Source organism: Meleagris gallopavo, chromosome 7 (genome assembly GCF_905368555.1).
Source record: "Meleagris gallopavo chromosome 7, MGAL_WU_HG_1.1, whole genome shotgun sequence".
NCBI classification, from domain to species: Eukaryota; Metazoa; Chordata; class Aves; order Galliformes; family Phasianidae; genus Meleagris; species Meleagris gallopavo.
The window spans coordinates 23,109,420-23,127,938 of NC_139410.1; the positions used below are offsets into that span (position 1 = coordinate 23,109,420).

Here is an 18,519-nt window from a genome sequence, read left to right on the forward strand (position 1 = left end):
TTGCTTTAGATTGGACCCACCCTACATGCAACAGGAGTACATGGGACTGGACATTTGAAAATCAGTGTAAATTAACAGTTTAAGAGTAAGTTCACAGTTGGTAAATTAAGATAGACCTCTTTTAATCAATGTTTTTTAGGTGGAGCTGGAGTTTGTTCAGCCTCGATCAGTTTGTTCTTAGACCAGAATAATAGTAAGTCAGTCATTTCTTCAGTGTGAAATGAGGTGAGGTTAAAGATTGGGTTTTCCTACTGAACAAGGCATCTTTCTCCTTTAAGGGAATATGTTCATGTTCTTATGGTTTGTTGTTTTTTTTTTTTTACCTGAATGAGGTTCTCTACCCAAATTAGGTAGGTGTGCAGTTTAGTCGTATTATAAATAAAGAGTGGTGTTTTGAGATTGTAGAACTGAATTACCATTCATTAGTATTGACTTTTCCTTAAAGTTGAAGTTCTAGTAAAGTTGTCTTTCATAAGGTGTATTGTCAAAGGTAGCTTTCCTTGAAGCTTTGCATGCTTACACAGAACTACAGGAACCATTTAGATATTGTACATTTGATAATCTATTGTGGGTCTGACGTAGGACTGAGACTTCATCAAATGCCATCCACTCTGACACTACTGTTGTTAAGCAGTTGATGAGATCATTCAGCCTGAACAACTTAGAAATAATCTTACTCATGCCTTTCAAGTGTGAACTTCCAAGAGCAATGACATTGTAATGTTTGTACATTACATGGCTAAATTAATTTTGCCAGTGGTGAAAAAAATACCCACAAAAATGGGGAAGTGTGTGTTTCGGGGGGGAAAGGAGGAGAAAGTGAGAAAGAACTTGTGTACTACAGAGCACTTCCCCAGGCAGTAGCATTAGTCATCTGCTACCTTTGTTTTTGAGTTTCTTAGGAATGAATATTAAAAGCCAGAAGCTCTGGTATGTCACTGTGTAGCTGGAGGTGAAACGTGAAGAAGGATTGACCTGTAAGGGATGGAACAGCTGCTGGTATTAAAATTATTTGAGAGAATTTTTTCATCTTTTATTGCTTCTGATGTTTGCCCTTTGAAATATCATTGCAAGACTGAGGAAATGGTGGCTTTTGTCTCCAATTTTTAAACAGTGTTACAGTGATGCGCAATTCTGGTTTCTTATCATAAGGTTGTGGTCTTTGATTCTCTAAGCCTCCCCAAAAATATGCAGTCCTACAGAAGAGGAAAAAAATGAGACTGTGGGTCTTCAGTCGGGGCTCAAACAATTCAGCTGCTTAGGAATCTCTTGTGTGATGTGGCCCTACTTTTTAAACCTGCCACTTAAGTATATTTACTGATCAAGCTGTTTATTTCCGTAAGCACTGCTAACGATGGACTGTATATTGCAGCATGGCAGTAATGTTTACAGTTTGGCAATTATATATTGCAGTATAGAATGGATTTTAGAACCATGCCTGCCTAACTGGGAAATAAGTCAGTGCCATACTTCCAATTTTAACAGTCGTTTACATTTCTCTTCTTCTTCTGAGCAGATGAGCAGCAAGCTTTGAATTCAATCATGCAGGATTTGGCTGTGCTTCATAAGGCCAGTCGTCCTGCACTGCCTCAGCAAGAAACAGGAAAACCAAAGTCATCTTCACCTAAAAAACAGGTACTCTTCAATATCTATACTAACCCAGTGAAACCTAACTGGCCTACTGTGACTTCTGCAATAATTCTTCGTGCCACAATGAGTTATTGGTTTCTTAGCTGCCATTTCCTTTGTTCATGTTCTTAAATTAGCAGCCAGATGAAGCTGTAGGGTTTCAGACCAGACGCAGTGTATGCTTCAGCGGCTCTGATCCTGGTAAACTGAATGTCACAGAGGTGTTCTGACAGTGTATGGAGACCTCAACTATTTTTAGAGTATTTTTAAATGTTGAGCTGTGGTAGCATCTTCTATTGAGAATGCTGGTGTAGAATGAATTTTACAGGCATGTTGGGTTGTGCAAATGTCAGCTGGGCATATTATTGCACGTCAGCGCTGCAGCAGAAACATTCTTACAGTTCTTTACTCCGTCTGTGGTCTGAAAGTTTTGTTAGTTTGTTCATATGCTGGAGATGAGAATTCTTCTCAGCTTTAGTTTTTTCTGCATATATTCAGCACAACTGGAAAAACAAGAAGTTATTGGTAGGTTGGAACTGCTGTACAGAGAGGCTCAGAGAAGAGAAGTTAGGGCTGTTACAGAAGTATGGGTAAATATCCAATTAGCTGCATGCTTATGTGATTGGACCCTTAATTGCCAAACCACAATTACACGAACCATTAATTAGCACAGGTCTGTTTAACCTATTAAAGATGGAAGCATATGAATATTTTTGGTTCTTACACTACCAAAAAAAAGTCGTGTCTTATCCTTACTATTTAAGTTCAGTATGTGACAGTTGTGTGTTGCTGGTATCATGAGAATTCTCAACTCTGACTTTAGATATTGAAGTAATATACAGATATGATCCATAATTATCTGAATATAAAAATATTTAGAAAGTTAGGCGAATATAGTTGAGCCACTTCTGGGTTTAAACACTTTGTACAGCAATTTTATAATCTCGTGGCTGCAGATATTTATAGATATGTTGGTTAGTAGGAAATTGGATGCATGGATGCTCGCTTAATGTGGGTTAAAATGGCAATGTGTATGAAACAAGTTGTCTTTCTTACACACAGCATTCAGCTACATTAAAGCCTGTCCTGGTAGCAAAGGCATCAATTTTTTCTTTAAAGAAAGCCGTACGCAAGCAACCAGTGCTGATGTCACAGATGGAAAAGGAGTTTTTGTCTTTGCTTTTAATTTTGAATTAATGTTATCTTCTGAAATGAAGTAGTTGATGTATTTCTTGATGTATGAATAGCCCAAAACTGTGGGAATTGTTATTTTGTCCTCATTTATTTGTGCATTATTTGTCATTTGTTGTTACTGTCATGCAAAAACAGGGAACAAGACAAGTGAAAATCATTAATTAGATATATATATATAAATATTTTGCTGCTGGAAAGCTGCTGTTAGCTGTTAGAAGCTACTGTAGTTGTCCTGGTTTTATCAGTATTCCATACCATGATACCATGCAACAGGCTGCTGGGTGCAGAGGCACTGTGCACTGCTTGGACAGGTATCTTTCCAAGTAGCTCAAAAAACTGTTGAGTATCTTTGCAGTTCATTTTGTAAAAATAAATGATGGTTGTGATTTAAAAACAGAGAGGAAAGCTTCTTTGCATACAAGGAAAGCAGCTGTATTTTTCAGCTTGAAACTAAGAAAAATAGGCAGCTCAGTAGTTAAAAATATTCATCAGCTGCACAGCCTAAGCTTGAAAGAATAGTTGTCTTCTGTCCATTTGCAGAGAGATGCTGTGTTTATGCCCATGCATCACTGAGTGTGGAAGAATGGCAGTGACAGAATCATTTAAAAATATTAATTATTTCCTGTTGTTTCTCATAGCAGTCATGTCAGTGTGTGTTCGTGATAGATGATTCTTTGGGACTCAGTTTCATGCTGAACTTAAATTTACACTTCTGTTAATATTGAAACATGTTAAAATATACTAATTTTAAAATAACTTGCTAACTTAAAGAAGCATTAATTCTGTATGTTTTACACAATTTTAAGCCTCTCCTGATATCTTAGCAGAAGCAGCTTGTTACAATGCTTGGTAAATCAGAACAGGAAAGTCATACAGACTGCTTAAAGGTTTTGCTTATGACTTGGGATTATTGAATGAAATTCCATTGCTTTCATTACAGAAGGCAGTAGCAAACTAATAGTGATCCTGTATTCTTTTTGTTACAGAATGATGTTAGAGTCAAATTTGAACATCGAGGTGAAAAAAGGTAAGCTGGGTGCATAGGAAACAATCTTGGCTTTTATCATGATTTATAGACCTCTGTTGAGTTCCTGTCATAATCTTTCAAATAAACTGTTCTGAGTGCTTCAGCTACCTGAATGTACTTGGGTTGATACACAAGTTAAGGAGAACTAACTTGTTTTAGTGTGTTGGGTTATAAGTATGCATAAATACAAAAGTGTCTTACCTTAGTTATGTCTTATATCTTTCATACTTTTACCCTCCACATTGCTGCTTACAGCCTAAAATCTTAAATGTGAACAGAATATATATTTATTCAGATATATTTTTTGCTGCATCATGCAGTTGGTAACTGCATGGTAATGTGTTGTTACTCTGACACCTGGAGTAAAGAGCCTCAATCCTTACTATCGGTAGTGGGTTGTGCTGTGAAGGAATGAGTCTGAGTACTATAATAGGAAAACACAGTCAAATTTATAATTAAAATATTATAAAACTTCTTTTAACAATCAGTTAAAACTTACTGTCTTTCTGCATATGAGAGGTGAATGATGTGCACCCTTAAACTCTGCTGTGATGAGTGCTCAGAAAGTTTTGCAGGAGTCTATCTGCACCAATTCTGTGCAGATCTGGTTTGCAGGCAACTGCAGCTGTCTCTTTCTGAAAGGATTACACCTGTGCAAAAATAGTTCTAAGGTCTTGGAAAATACTTAATGAAAGGGGAAGTAACACCGTGGTCATACTATTTGTCAATAGAGATGGTAATCCCCTTAAGCAAAGATTGCTCTACAGTAAAACCTCTGCTACTTCTTGGCAGTCCTTAATGGTATGCAATAGAAGAGTGTCTCCATGCTGGTTACGGTGTGCGATTCCTCGTTAGGCAAGTTAGGAAGAGAGCAGTCAATTCCTTGGATATTAACGTTCTTCAGTAACTTTCTATCATTGTTTCTGAACATCACAGGTAACAGACTTGGTAATGGCTGAGTGTTATAAGTACTTTGGAGGAAATAAGCTGTTAAAATGCTTTTAAAACGGGGGACTTTTCTACCTTGGGATCTGTTGTGAAATAAGCAGAAGTATGTGTGTAAAACAGAACTGCTTACCTGCTGCCAGCCTGCCCAGCCATGCATTTCTGCATTCCACCTTAACTCGCTTTGGCAGCATTAAACAATTCCTTATGAATGAAACATGAAGTGAGTGCATGCACCAGTGTATTCCCCAAGCCTTATGGTGATAAGTCTGGCTGTGTTTGGGGTTGTTCTAAGCAACTTGAGTCTGCTTGTCCAAGGGTGCTGGGCAGAGCGGGCTCATTGCATGAGTTGTAGTGCTTTCGCTACCCAAATGTGTAGATCTAAAGATAACTTATTTTTCTTGCATCATTTCATTATTTTATGCAATGGCTTCTCAGTAGTTCTTCAAATTGGGAAGTAGGAAAGGGAAGTGATTCCAGAGTTCCTTTGAGTGGTAAATGGGGCACTTTGTACCAAGGAGCATGCACTGTGATGGGCAGTTCCAGACCTGCTAAAGAGATGGTTAACTACAGTGGCAATTGATATGGCTTTTATTGCATTATATTGTTTTTTTTTTGTAATAATAATAATTTCTAATTGCAAGTGTCCTGACTTGTGGGCTCATTTCAGTAAGAAATAGTTACCAAACCGGTGTACCTGTTAAAACAGGGATAAAAGAGACAGTAATGTTTGCTTTGTTTTCTGCCAAATAAAATTTAAGTACATTCTCCTTCAAATATGAGTGTACCTCACTAGCTTAGTCACTTGTGTAATCGTGTTCTGTTCCAAAGGATACAATAGTTCTCTATTGTAAAAGGTCAGGTAAATGCATGTGGGGCTTTTTGGTTTGGAGGGACATCCAATTAGATGAAAATTGGAAATTTTGACCTACAACTGAATCATTCTTATGGGAGTACATTGGCACAGTTACTGATGAACTCATCATTTGAATGTGTAATTCATTATTGTAAAAAATGGCAATCTTTAGTTATCTTCCTCAGATGAGAAACTCTTTTTAATCTTCAAAAAATGAGGACTGGCACTCAGGACTGGCACTCCTGCTGGTCAGCCCGTCACAGTCTGTTGGTTTACTTTGTTTTCTGAAGTAGGGAATGTAGTTTCTAAGAACTTACCTTTGAAATGGAGGCAAAGCACTGAGGAAAGAGGCCACGTGTAGGCAAGTTAAGAACTTCTGTTTGAGTCTAATTTTATGCTGATTTTTTCACTTTTTCATTTTTTTAGTGATACAAAGCATAAAGAATAGGGAATAAAGCAGGTCTTCCTCTGATCTTTTTAGCAATAAATTTTATTGTAAGAGTATTCTTAAATAATGAGACAGCAGCTTTTCATAAGTAATGGATGAAAATTCTCTGTAACTGAAATTGTGTTTCAGGATACTCCAATTACCCAGGCCTGTCAAACTTGAAGATCTTGTAGCTAAAGCTAAGGTTGCGTTTGGACAGACTATGGATTTACATTACTGCAATAATGAGGTAGTGGTTTGTATTTTCTAAATCCTCTGTGAATTGTGCACTGATCATTTTAAGGCAGAAATTTGCCCTTGTTAGCAATGACAGCCACTGCTGTGATGAAATCCCAAATTTTTGATGTGTGTGTTCTCAAATATAGGTCTTGTCTAAGTCACGATAGGCACAAGATGCATGAACTATTTAATGGTATGGAACATATCAATGAATCATGTCTCAAACAGATGCAGCTGTAATATTGTGCAATAGAAAAATATGCTTTATAGCCTAGAAAATAAGACTTGTTCTTATATACTTGCATAATTTCGGCTGAGATGGAAAGTACATTGACACTGTTGCACACATTTCTCTGAAACTGTAGGAGAAGTTGTATGTTTGTGAAGTGATTGTTTCCACACTGTAAAGACCACAGGCTGTGGCTGTTGAAGGCTCTAAAAGAAGAGTTAAGATTGAGCTTCAGGCTTTTGTTTTCTCTACAGCTTGATGGTAACTTGAGGGATTGTTAGTGAATCTTATTCTTAGGTGGCTTGGAATGAAAGGAAATAGATCCATTTATCTGTTCCCCCGTATCTGACTTGTTTTTTCTTTTGCCCTGTTTAGGGCATCTGTTTATTTACTGTTTTTTTTTCTTTTTTGTAGCTTGTAATTCCGTTAACCACACAGGATGACCTGGACAAAGCTGTTGAACTACTTGACCGTAGTGTTCACATGAAGAGTCTCAAGATATTGCTTGTAATACATGGAAATACACAGGTATGAGTTGACATTCCTAGTGCCTTTTTCCTCAGTTTTCAGACTAAAGTATAATTTGTCTTATAGATGAATTTTTTCCAGTTGAAAATATTCAGGGTTATTTCTTCAGTTCAATGAAAAAGCCATGTATTAGCATTTTGTACTGAGTCGTCTGAACTTCTCCATAAGTACTATGTCTCCTTTTTTGTGTACCTTCTTTACAGTGGTTGACAAATACTCCTTAGTAGGATAATGATGTGATACAGAACTGAGAAGTGCATACAGTTTTAATGCTATTGTGGTTATTGGAAACCATTCTTTAAGTTATGTGGTTTTGTATGGTACGTAGCAGCAGGCCTAAATACTGAGTTATTCTGTTAATATCTAACAGACCGCAGCCTCTGTATTGATAGGATTCTGTGTAATGGTATATATTGAAAGTGATTTCAAATATTTAGGATGAGCTACTGAAATAGGTGGTTTTTGGTGTAAGTTTATAAGTTTGATTTTGACTTACTGAAATGAATACTTTGTACAAAGGCTTTAAAAGTTTATGAAGTTTTTTGATTGTTAGGAGTATAAAGTGATGATTGCAGTCCATAATACGTACTCTTTTTCAGTCACCCAGTGTAAATAACGTGGAACCCCTTCCCTCACTGGAAGATTTAGATAATACAGTGTTTGGTGTGACAGAAAGAAAAAGGAGGCTTTCTGTATTAGGTGAGCTACACTTGTTAACAGCTGTAATTGTAACAACTTCGGTAATATCCTCTTCATGAAGATCTTGTTCTCAGCACAGCCTGTTTATATTTCTCTTCTCATCAACGAATAGTGTACTATGGAGTATGTACTCTGAGGAGTTTATATGGCAGTACGTTTTCTTGCTCAAGTTAACACTCCCCTAGTTTTTAATCTTAATATATGAACATTTGTTTGAGATGCTTTTTTTGGCATTGATCTAACATTTTTGCCTATTCATGTTTTTAAGTTGGTGTGATGATAACTTCCAAATCTGACTGAAACTAGAGACAATTTTTCCAGACAGTTAATTATGTTTGTTATGAATGCATGTATTTGTGTTTTTGAAGATAAAATATTCTACAAAGGAAAACCGAAATTCTCAAGAGGTAGAAAGCATTAGTTGGCATGGAAAAATAGTGGTGAAGAGTGCTTGGCTTTTTGTTTTGTACCAAAGAGGAAATGTACCTATATAGCCAAATTACATTTCTGTTCCTGTATACTGGGGAAAAAAAACCCAAAACATTAAACAAAATTGAGGCAACCCTGCCCCACATGTTTCATAATTCCTGGTTTATAGTTTACAGAATAAGCATTTGGGAAGTTTCTCAAGCAATAAGTTATCCAGGCAGGCTGGATCATTGAATATGAATCCAGGGTCATTTGAATAAAGTCTCTGGATTTTGTTTTACTGCAAGGACACTTACCAGCCCTTTTCTTTCAATAGGTTCTAATAATCGTGATAGGAGTTCGCCTCCCCCAGGCTACATTCCAGATGAGCTGCATCAGGTGGCTCGAAATGGGTCGTTCACCAGTATCAACAGTGAGGGTGAATTCATTCCAGAAAGCATGGATCAGGTACTGTGTGATTTATTGAAATTAAAGATTTTTGGAGCGAGATAGATTTACGAAGTACTGCTGTTCAAGAAGAATATGGAATTGCCAGCCCTAGGAAATATAATCTGTGAGAGAAGGTTAATTACAGTTATTTAGACCAGTAGGAACCTGGTTTTTCTCTGTCAGTCTCTTAAATAATTTAAGTTGTTGCTACAAAAGGATTGTATTCTTTATTTTCGTGACAGATGGGTGAGTTACTAAAATAAAAATTACAGCAAGAGATGCCCGTGTTAGAAAGCACAAAAACATTTATTAAGAAGAATATGTAAGTAGTAACAGTTTTGCTACTTGTGGAAGTAATCAGGGTGTTTTAAAGAGAATTTTGGATCTGTCTGGATTATTTGGACTCAGCTGATAGCATTTTGAGATAGAGACAGGACGACAGTGAATAACTCTAAAATACTTCTTATAGTTCTGTTTTTGTGTGAGGATCACAAATATTTGTTCTCCTCACCTCACTTGCGTTGTTGGCGTGGGCTTACTAGCACACAGCATTTATGGAAATGCTGCTCTCTGAATATCAAAAACATCAGGAAAAGGAGGAGGAATGCTTCTCAGAATTGACAAGTAAGATATTTTACGGAGAGAAAATAGTGCTTCATATCGAAATCATTTCAATTTCTTGTTGGTGTTGTAATGGTATTTGCAAATGGGAAGAGGCAGTGGTTTAAATGAGCTGAATAAATGAGAGACAGATGACAGAATAAAAATAGAGGCAGAAAGATTGTGTAACTTGTTGCACAATTTTCATGGCTGAACTGGAAGTAGGGGCTGAATCTTCATATTCCAGTCCAAGATGCTATTCGTTATTGTAACCACATGGTCACCTCTAGCCTGAGCCTGGATTTGTTCAGTGAAGTGATTACTTCTGGCCCGGACTGAGCCATTTTGGTCACCTACTGGCCGAGCTCTGAGGACCAGGGGGGTCTCCTTTCACTCCTGAGCACTGAAGGAACGTATAAGCTGTCGTGTAAGTGTTGCTATATGAGCTGTCAGCAGGGTTTAAATAAAGGAATTTTACTTTCAGAGGATGTTAGGTTAATTCATATCAGATCGCCTCCTGGACTCATTACTCAGCCCAATAGAAGAGAATATAATCACTGAACTTTTGGTGAATTTAATCCTTCTAAATAAATAATTCATTTAAGTGTCTGAATTTGTAAAATACAAACTCACTTTCTGCTCACTTTCTGCAGCAAGACTTCAATGGGTCTTAGGGAAGTTATGGACCCAAGACCTTTAAGAGGCAGCACAGAACATAAAAATTGGAGGGGCAACTGCTTAATTTCCAGCAATAAACTGTCACCCAATTCATAGGGAGCAGCAGATGTTGTACAGAATATTGAAACAAACTGTATTTGAGGAAGAAGCTCATGTAAAACAGCAGATGAGCTTTTCCTAGTTTGTGAGAGGTAGGCTGGTAAAATGGAAGTTTGTGCTGCATTCAGGATTTAAATACCTCTTTCATGTCTCTTGAAAAAATAAAAATACGAAAATTTTAGGTTGCTTTACCGCCAGAAAGAAGGAAGTAATGTTTGCAGAAGTTCTGATTAGGACTTGAAGGGTGGTAGTGTGGGATAAACAAAATGAATATCAGAGGGGGAAAACAGCTGGTTGTCAGGAGCACCCTTTTTATTTTTCTTTGGATTCCATTTGAGCAATGAGAAAGTGTTGATATTTATTTTCATTACGTAATGGATCTGGCCTAGATACTCAGTTTTACCATTTCTCCTCGCTGATGCATGGAAGATTTCACATAACTTGGGAGTGCTGCTTACTGGGGAATCAGGACTGTTCAGAGACCAAACAAACAAACAAACAAACAACAACAACAAAAAACTGTGATCTTTCTGTAAACACCTGCTTCAGGTGGAAGTTTATTTTATATAAAACATGATTTTGATTTGGGTGAAAAATATTTATAAATGTTGTGTTCTTTCTCTTATCTCCTTTTCTTTACTGTTTGGTTGTATTAAAATTCTGCATTCCTTGCTTGGAGTCCCAACTAGAGATAGACGAGTTTAAGTTTTTTTACAGTGTTTTATTTCTGCTGTTTTTTGTGGGTTCTGGTTGGCCAAACTGAAACCACTTTGGAGATTATACAAATTGCATTCATTGCAGTCTGTGTTGTGTTTGAGGCTTTTTTTTTTTGATAGCAACAAAATCCACTTTTTTTTTTTCCCTTTAAGCTGTTTCAGCTTTTTGTCTCTTTGGAGGCCTTGTTGTTGTTTTGTTTGGCCAGTTTGGTGCTGGTAGTACTGTAATAATAGGAGACAGTGGTGTCTACAGGAAGAGTGTAGGAGTGCAGCTCAGTGTGTGAGGAGCATTGTTGAGTATGAAATGCCTTCACTAAATTCTGCTTGACAGAATGATGGAATCCTTTCAGGGAGAAATATTTGATGCAGGTTTAACTGTGACAGTCATCCTTTTCTCTAGTAATTCCTGTTTGTTTGTTACTAGTGTTGTCTTTTTTTTTTTTTTTTTAATTCAGAGTTTCAAAGCATGAACGTTCAAGCCATTAAAAAAAAACAACTTTCTGATCTTTATCTCATGGTTTTTATTAGATGCTGGATCCACTGTCTTTGAGCAGTCCTGAAAATTCTGGCTCAGGAAGCTGTCCCTCACTTGACAGCCCTTTAGATGGGTAAGAACTGCTTGCATTCATTAGTCGTCTTTATTGGATTGCTTAATGTGTTAATTGGTGTGACATATCATAACCAAAAAATTCTACATCATTCTTTAACTCATTAAAATTACTAACTTAATCCTATGTCTTCTGTGGAGAAAAGAGGAAATATTTGGAGGCATTAAAACATTCTGCACTTGTATGATTAAATTTGAGGGATTTTTGTAGGCTGTGTAAGAGATTTGGCATTTATAAACCGTGTGTTCAGCCATCAGGGTGGTAAACTTCAGTGTTCCTTTGTGGCTTTACTGGTGCAAATGGCACAGTCTGCTGCTGTCTTACCACAGTGAAGCCAAAGAGCAAGGTTTTCCATTGTTACTGATCCTGAATGATTATTGATACCTAATAGATTGGATGTTTAGATCAAGTTCCACATTTGTGAGCAGCAACTTGTATAGCATAAAGCTTCCATCGGCCATAAAGCGTTGTGACGCAGTGGGATTGTTTAGTTACTGTAGATGCAATTTTAAAATACTTTGCTTTCACATTTCTAGAGACAACTATCCCAAATCTCGGATGCCGAGAGCACAGAGCTATCCAGATAATCATCAGGAATTCTCAGGTAGGCAAATTGGCTGGCCACAATGGCCTTCCCAGGTACTTCTTCTTGCAAGTGATAGAAAGGGAAGTTCATATTGAAAGGTGTTACTTTATATAAGCTTGTAATGGTAGCAGAAGGCATAGCAACAAAATGCAATCCAAATAAACACAGTGAAAGATGCAATGAAATGTATCTTGTAAAGGTTTTCTTCTGATTAATGTGTGTAACACCAGTGCTGTTGTGTTTAGTAGGACGTACCTCTGCTGCTGGGAAAAAAGCAAATAATGCAGTGCCTAATGGCACGCAGGTTGGTTAAAGTGGACTGCAGTGTCCATCTTTAAATTGGTGCGTAGTCCTTCATTAATTTCCTTAGTGTTTAGCTGTTGTTTCATCCTTTGTAAAAAGAGAATCGTTTTTAAGTGCTCGTAACTGCTGTAACTGAAAGCATTCCAAAGTGCAAGAATGAAGGAGAGCTGTTTGCTGTGCCTATAAATTAATGAGTCATCACCACTAACATTGCTTTCATACCGTACTCTGGCTTGAATCCAAATTGCTGTACATGATTCAGGACACCAAGTGCAGTGGGTAACCTTGAAAGTTTTTTCAGGTATCTTTGTGGACATGCTTCAAATAACATACTTTCAAAATAATTTTGTCACCTCGCTGTTTGTTCTGTCTGCAAAACTCATGTGCAGTCAAACTGTATGAGTTGTAGCCCAGATTCTTGTGGAACTACTGAGCACTGCTTCCATCTTATATGTCCATTTTCTAACCAATTATTTATCCGTGAAGGAGTTTCAACTTAAATATGAATACGTAATAAATTATAAAGGAGGACTTACTGGCTGTGTGTTGGTAATTGAGGATGTGTTGGCTTATTTACCAGCATTCTGTATTTGTTCATTTTTAAATCTTAAACTAAACTGAATTTCTGTCACTTCTCCTGTTGAGCTGTTATTTTTCAGAATGTGTCCATTAATGTCTCTAGTAACTAGGCATGCTGCAGTCCTCTGGCACTGTTTTAAGCAAGAGATTACAAACAATTTTCTGTTATATTCTTAAAATCCTTTGGAACTCTTAACTGGATTTGTTGGTTTTGTGTGAATTTTGTTCTACAGTATTCTTTGCCCTGAAGCTTCAGCTTTGAAATGTATTCTATGTTCTTACCCATATTTAAATTTATAATACCAGAATGATTAATGTGAGCCTTGGTTGTGTATTTTTAACCTTGAGATGTATCTTTGTGTTTTCTAGTAGATTATGATATCCCAATATTTGAGAAGTTTGGAAAGGGGGGAACTTATCCCCGAAGATATCATATTTCATATCATCAGCAAGATTACAACGATGGTAAGTGTGAATACTGTAGGAGTTCTACATAATTAACTTGCTTTTCTCTTCTTAAAAACTAAAGAAGAAAATCTATCTAGTGAAATCTTAGGTGCACGTGCAACAAGTAACTAGTTACTCCATTGTAACAGAGTTGAAAAATAATTGCTGCCTGCAGTAAAATTAAATCTCACAAGCATCTGTTTTGTTTCTCCTTAACTTTCTTCTATCAAATCTTAATACATTCCTTAAAGATTTTTTCAAGCATTTGTGCAAGACCCTTATTTTATGTTCTCTTTAATCTTGTGGCAGCCAAAACTTTGTGAGTTGGCTTGAGGAAATGTCCTGTTGAAATGGTACACTGGATTAGCTACACGTGACAAATCAATTTTGGCTGTTTTATCACATAGTCTTCTCAGTGATTTTTTAACACTGCTCAGTAATTTGTTCACATATTTATCACAGCACTGAAATTGGCCTGACTAGTGCATGAATGAGTCCACTCTTTCAAGATGTTTCACTTGCTTTCTTCAGTCCTCTGAGAACTCCATCTCTGTAATACTTAATGACTCAGATGTTCCTTCAGCGATTTATGCTGAAGCTCCCTTGGATGAAACTTCATCAAGCTGTGCTGACCTAAAAATGTTTATCTAAATATATTGATGTTATTCTAAGCATCTGGATGTAATTTACCTTTTTGAATGTGTCCTTTTTTATTCCAGTGCCATATCCATTGCTAAGTCATGCAATGTTTATGATGTTTCTTTTGTGGTTTCCCTGTTGATTCCAAGGGTAGATCTTTCTCTACTTTTGATCCTTATTTTCTTTAAAGAGTGAATTTGGCAACCTGGGCATCGTTGAGATGTCAACATCTCTCATTTTTTATCAGAAATGTATTCTTCCCACTTTGCTAGAGTGATACAGATGGAGGTGGGGCATTTCCCTTCCTGCCCTCACAGCCTCTCCTCTGTTTCTGAAGCATGTCAGTTAACTTCAGGACAGCTGTAGAAATTGCTCTCATTTTGCCGCTTGCAGTTTTGGACACTTAAATTTAAACCATTCAGACCAACCTTTATGTACGCCTGTATTAATGTCTATTTTCTTCTAGTTTGAAACTTACGGAAAATTTCATCGTTGCTGCATCACATGATATGACATGGAAGGTGTGAACCGTGCTGTGTAGAATTCATAAAGCATTTGCATACATAAATTACATAGTAGTGTTTGTTTGTAGTGTAACGTTGGTATTCTCTGTGTAACACTGAAGGTCGTAAAACTTTTCCAAGAGCCAGGAGGACGCAGGGGAACAGCTTCCGGTCACCTGTTAGTTTCAGTCCCACTGATCACTCGCTGAGCACCAGTAGTGGGAGCAGTGTCTTCACTCCAGAATACGAGGATAACAGAATGAGGAGAAGAGGAAGTGACATTGACAATCCTACCTTGACAGTCATGGACATCAGCCCACCCAGTCGCTGTAAGTTAAGGAACTTTGTGACATCCACTGTAAAACTCTCTTACCTTTCACGTTTGTCGTGTCAAAAGAAATGTGGTTGAACAATGTGTTGCTCTCTCTCTAATAGGAAAAAGTCAGGATTTCATGCTCTGAAATCATTTTTTTCATTGCTTGCTGTGCCAATCTTCATTTAGATTTTTGCATGGAATATACATCTATTATAACAAATCACAATAAAAATATTTTTGATGTGCTGAACTTTGAAGGACATGAAAAAACTTACTTAGGCTGGAGTAACTTGTTGGCCTTTGTTGGTATCATTGTATGTCTGTGATGGAGCAAATAAACCTTGCGATGATTTCAGTGGTTGGCAGTCCTTGATTAGGCCTTCATTTTTAAAACAGTGTTACTAAGTTTGCTTAACACATTTTGTCTGTTTTTCAGCTTAGCTGTTATTAACTGCTTAAGTATGTTTATCTTTACAAGAAATAGATTATTTTGTAATAAATTTCCCATCTTACAGGAAGTTTTATTGTTTATTGTTTATTATTTGTAACTTACATAGAGGAAGTGTGATCTTCCATTGAAAAATGTAGTCCTTGAAAAAGTTATTTTCTATGTGTTGTTTTTTCTTATCATCAGCTGAATAACAAGCTTACATTAAAACAGAAATCTTGTTTACTTTTTCAGCACCACGAGCTCCAACTAATTGGAGACTTGGCAAACTGCTGGGTCAAGGTGCATTTGGCAGAGTGTATCTGTGTTATGATGCTGATACCGGAAGAGAACTGGCTGTTAAACAAGTACAGTTTGATCCTGATAGTCCAGAAACTAGCAAGGTATGAGGTACAGTGCGGAGGTGCTGTGTTATAAGCTAAGCTATTCCTTTTCTTTGTTTTAATTCGTGCCATGTCTTCATTAGGAATTCTGTTTTGTTAATAGCTGAAGTGAATTGACTTGGTTACTGATTTTAGTGTCACACCACATTTTAAAATTGTTGGACAAATCCTCATTCAGTGAATGTGTTTGATTTTGTTTTTTTTTTTGTTGTTGTTGTTGTTTTAGGAAGTAAACGCTCTTGAATGTGAAATTCAGTTGCTGAAAAATCTGCTGCATGAGAGGATCGTTCAGTATTACGGCTTCCTGAGGGACCCACCAGAAAGAACACTCTCTATATTCATGGAATACATGCCAGGGGTAAGCAAGAGAACCAGTATCTTCACCATCATTTCTGTGTGATGCGATAGGCACCCAAGTAGGCAGTTTTTGCAGAAGGGCACACAGATATTAAAGGAATGTCCAAGCTAAAATAAAACAATAGCTGGGTACCAACAATTTGTAGCAGTCCCTCCATGTCTTCTCCATTGTTTGCTTTTTCAAAATTGTTGTGGTTTGTACAGAATTTTTTTGCATTTGATTGTGGCATATGAAGTGCTGAGCAATCTTTGAAAAGCCTGCATCATTTATATACTCTTGAGTCTCCTTTAATTTAATATTTCTTTTTTTTGTAATGCTTTGTGCTCTTGGCTTGTCAACATATCAACTGCTGAATTGTTTTAAAACAAGAAAGGTAGCAAAGATAGGTGTGAGAAGAAGTGCATACCAAAATTTTTCTCTTTTTGTTTGTGGCACTTGGATACATGCAGAACTGTTCTACTGTTACCGTTCTGGTAAGAAATATACTCAGCTCTGAACAGTCGATTTTCATTTTCTCACCAAGTGGGGTCAGCAGAGCTAAGTAAAATGTGCTTTATACATAGGATTTGTATTTCTGAATAGTTACAGCACCATACACCACAGAACAAAAGTGTGTTCTTAGGTGAGTTTTGGGCTTTGTTTTGGGAGGATTCTTGAATTCATCTGAGATTTGAAAGAGAGTATTGCAGAAATAATCTTTGATTAAAAGAGCCACATTACGCAAAGGTGGTTACAGAACTGAATTTTTGACTTGTTCTTTTAAGCTTACTTTTTAATTTTTATTTAGCTACAAAGCATCACCCACCAGCTTCTCCTGTTTTTTCTCTGACAACCTTCTTTTTCCCCTCAAATATAAACTGACCAATGTAAACCGACCTGTTAGCCAACTTGAGTATCACCATTTCATTGTCAAAAGAACCAAGACTGGTGCTTACTTACATGTTCCCCTTTTTCTGTACAACACGCTGTTGCTGTTTAGCTACTTATTAGAGTTAATGGCTTAACATTTTAACGTGTGACTTCTCTGTTCAGCCTCCTTTGTGTAGAAGCTTTGATTTTATTTATTTATTTTTTTTTTTTTTTAAGGGACACAAAACTACATCTGTGCTTTAAGTTGACCCAGAATGCCCTGCAGCTTAAAATGTCTGCATTTTGGCCATGTAATCATCATTGAAGTTCAGCATTAGTATATTAGACCACTTGTGATCCTAGGAGCATTACAGTGTTCTATACTTCTTTGCCATAGGGGTCCATCAAAGACCAATTAAAATCGTATGGAGCACTCACAGAGAACGTGACTCGCAAATACACACGGCAGATTCTGGAAGGAGTTCTCTATTTGCACACAAATATGATTGTCCATCGAGATATTAAAGGTAAGAATGAGGACAGTCTTGGGCACAGTTTCGTGCTGTTTACTACAAATTCTTTTTCAGTCTTGTCAGCCAGGTGTGACTAAATTAAGTTTGAGATACCAAAATACTGACTTTGATGGAAAGCAATCATGATTCTTTTATTCTTGTCACTGCTGTAAACTGAGTGTGTTCTAGCAGACTTTTGAAAAGGTTTCCCTAGCGTCTGTCTGCAAATTTCCTTCTGAATTTAAGTATCTTTGAATATACCAAAAGATCATTACAAGCGGTTGGAATGTACAGAGGAAAGTATCATGACACAAAACTGAGTTTTGTTTCTATCAGCTACGCAGAAACTGCTCAGCTCTTCACTGTTACAGAATTGCCTGGCAGAGGTGACTCCCCTGACCTCAGTGACTCACACTTCTTGCACTCTTCTGCCAGGAAATTGATGTCCTTTCTTTTTGCTGATAGATAAAAGGGATGTGTAAAAGCTGCAAAAGCGAGTTACAAATATGTGGGAAGATGGTGGTGATGTGCAAAATAGGTGTGGTGAACCTTTGTATCCTCTAAAACTCTTATAGTTTTCCTTTTGCTTTGTATCAGTAATGCTTGGTTTTTTTTCCCAGAATGGAAAAATAACAATGAATTTCTGTTATGCAGATAAGTATTTTGAGCAAGTCTGTGATACAGTTTGAGATTTTGTTTTAGTACCAACTCGAGGCATTTTTACTAGTGTGAAAAGAGAATTCCCTGTTTCAGGTAGTTGCCCTCACATGGCACATTTCTTTTCTTCGTCGGCAGGGTTTTACGAAGTAACTGAAACTGTCTGGGAAAGGCCTGGGTTGCAACAGACACATTAACAGTTGATTTTACTGAACCTCCAAATAGAGTAATAGGAGTGGAGAAATTCTCTGGGAGTGCCAGACCCATCTCGCACTGTATTACTGAACCCAAGATTTTTTAATACTGCTGTCTACACCAAAGCTGCATTCTTTTTCTTCCAGGAGCAAATATTCTGCGAGATTCAGCAGGCAATGTGAAGCTGGGTGACTTTGGTGCCAGCAAACGACTGCAGACCATCTGTCTGTCTGGTACAGGAATGAAGTCTGTCACGGGAACTCCGTACTGGATGAGTCCAGAAGTTATCAGTGGAGAAGGGTACGGCAGAAAAGCAGATATCTGGTATGTTACAAAACTTCTCTAACAAAACTCGTGATGATTTCAGAATGGGTGGTTTCTCAGCAGAATGCGAGTGTTTGTCATCTGAAG

At 37.2% G+C, this 18,519-nt stretch overlaps 1 protein-coding gene across 5 annotated transcripts in view; it reads left to right on the plus strand.

The window, feature by feature from the left end:
• Positions 1-18,519, plus strand: part of MAP3K2 (mitogen-activated protein kinase kinase kinase 2) — a 42,851-nt gene that overhangs the window by 16,958 nt on the left and 7,374 nt on the right. Inside the window, exons 3-17 of one of the 5 annotated variants that reach the window (XM_085228723.1) lie at positions 140-193; positions 1,517-1,635; positions 3,810-3,850; positions 6,229-6,328; positions 6,962-7,075; positions 7,675-7,774; positions 8,520-8,650; positions 11,254-11,333; positions 11,870-11,937; positions 13,171-13,266; positions 14,513-14,719; positions 15,389-15,537; positions 15,764-15,895; positions 17,142-17,271; positions 18,255-18,432. In XM_085228723.1, coding sequence (XP_085084849.1) covers positions 140-193; positions 1,517-1,635; positions 3,810-3,850; positions 6,229-6,328; positions 6,962-7,075; positions 7,675-7,774; positions 8,520-8,650; positions 11,254-11,333; positions 11,870-11,937; positions 13,171-13,266; positions 14,513-14,719; positions 15,389-15,537; positions 15,764-15,895; positions 17,142-17,271; positions 18,255-18,432 — 1,699 coding nt within the window. Of the gene's footprint in view, positions 1-9; positions 86-139; positions 194-1,516; positions 1,636-3,809; positions 3,851-6,228; positions 6,329-6,961; positions 7,076-7,674; positions 7,775-8,519; positions 8,651-11,253; positions 11,334-11,869; positions 11,938-13,170; positions 13,267-14,512; positions 14,720-15,388; positions 15,538-15,763; positions 15,896-17,141; positions 17,272-18,254; positions 18,433-18,519 lie in introns of those variants that run through there. The other 4 variants (XM_085228724.1, XM_085228727.1, XM_085228726.1 and 1 more) reach the window with 4 other exon arrangements.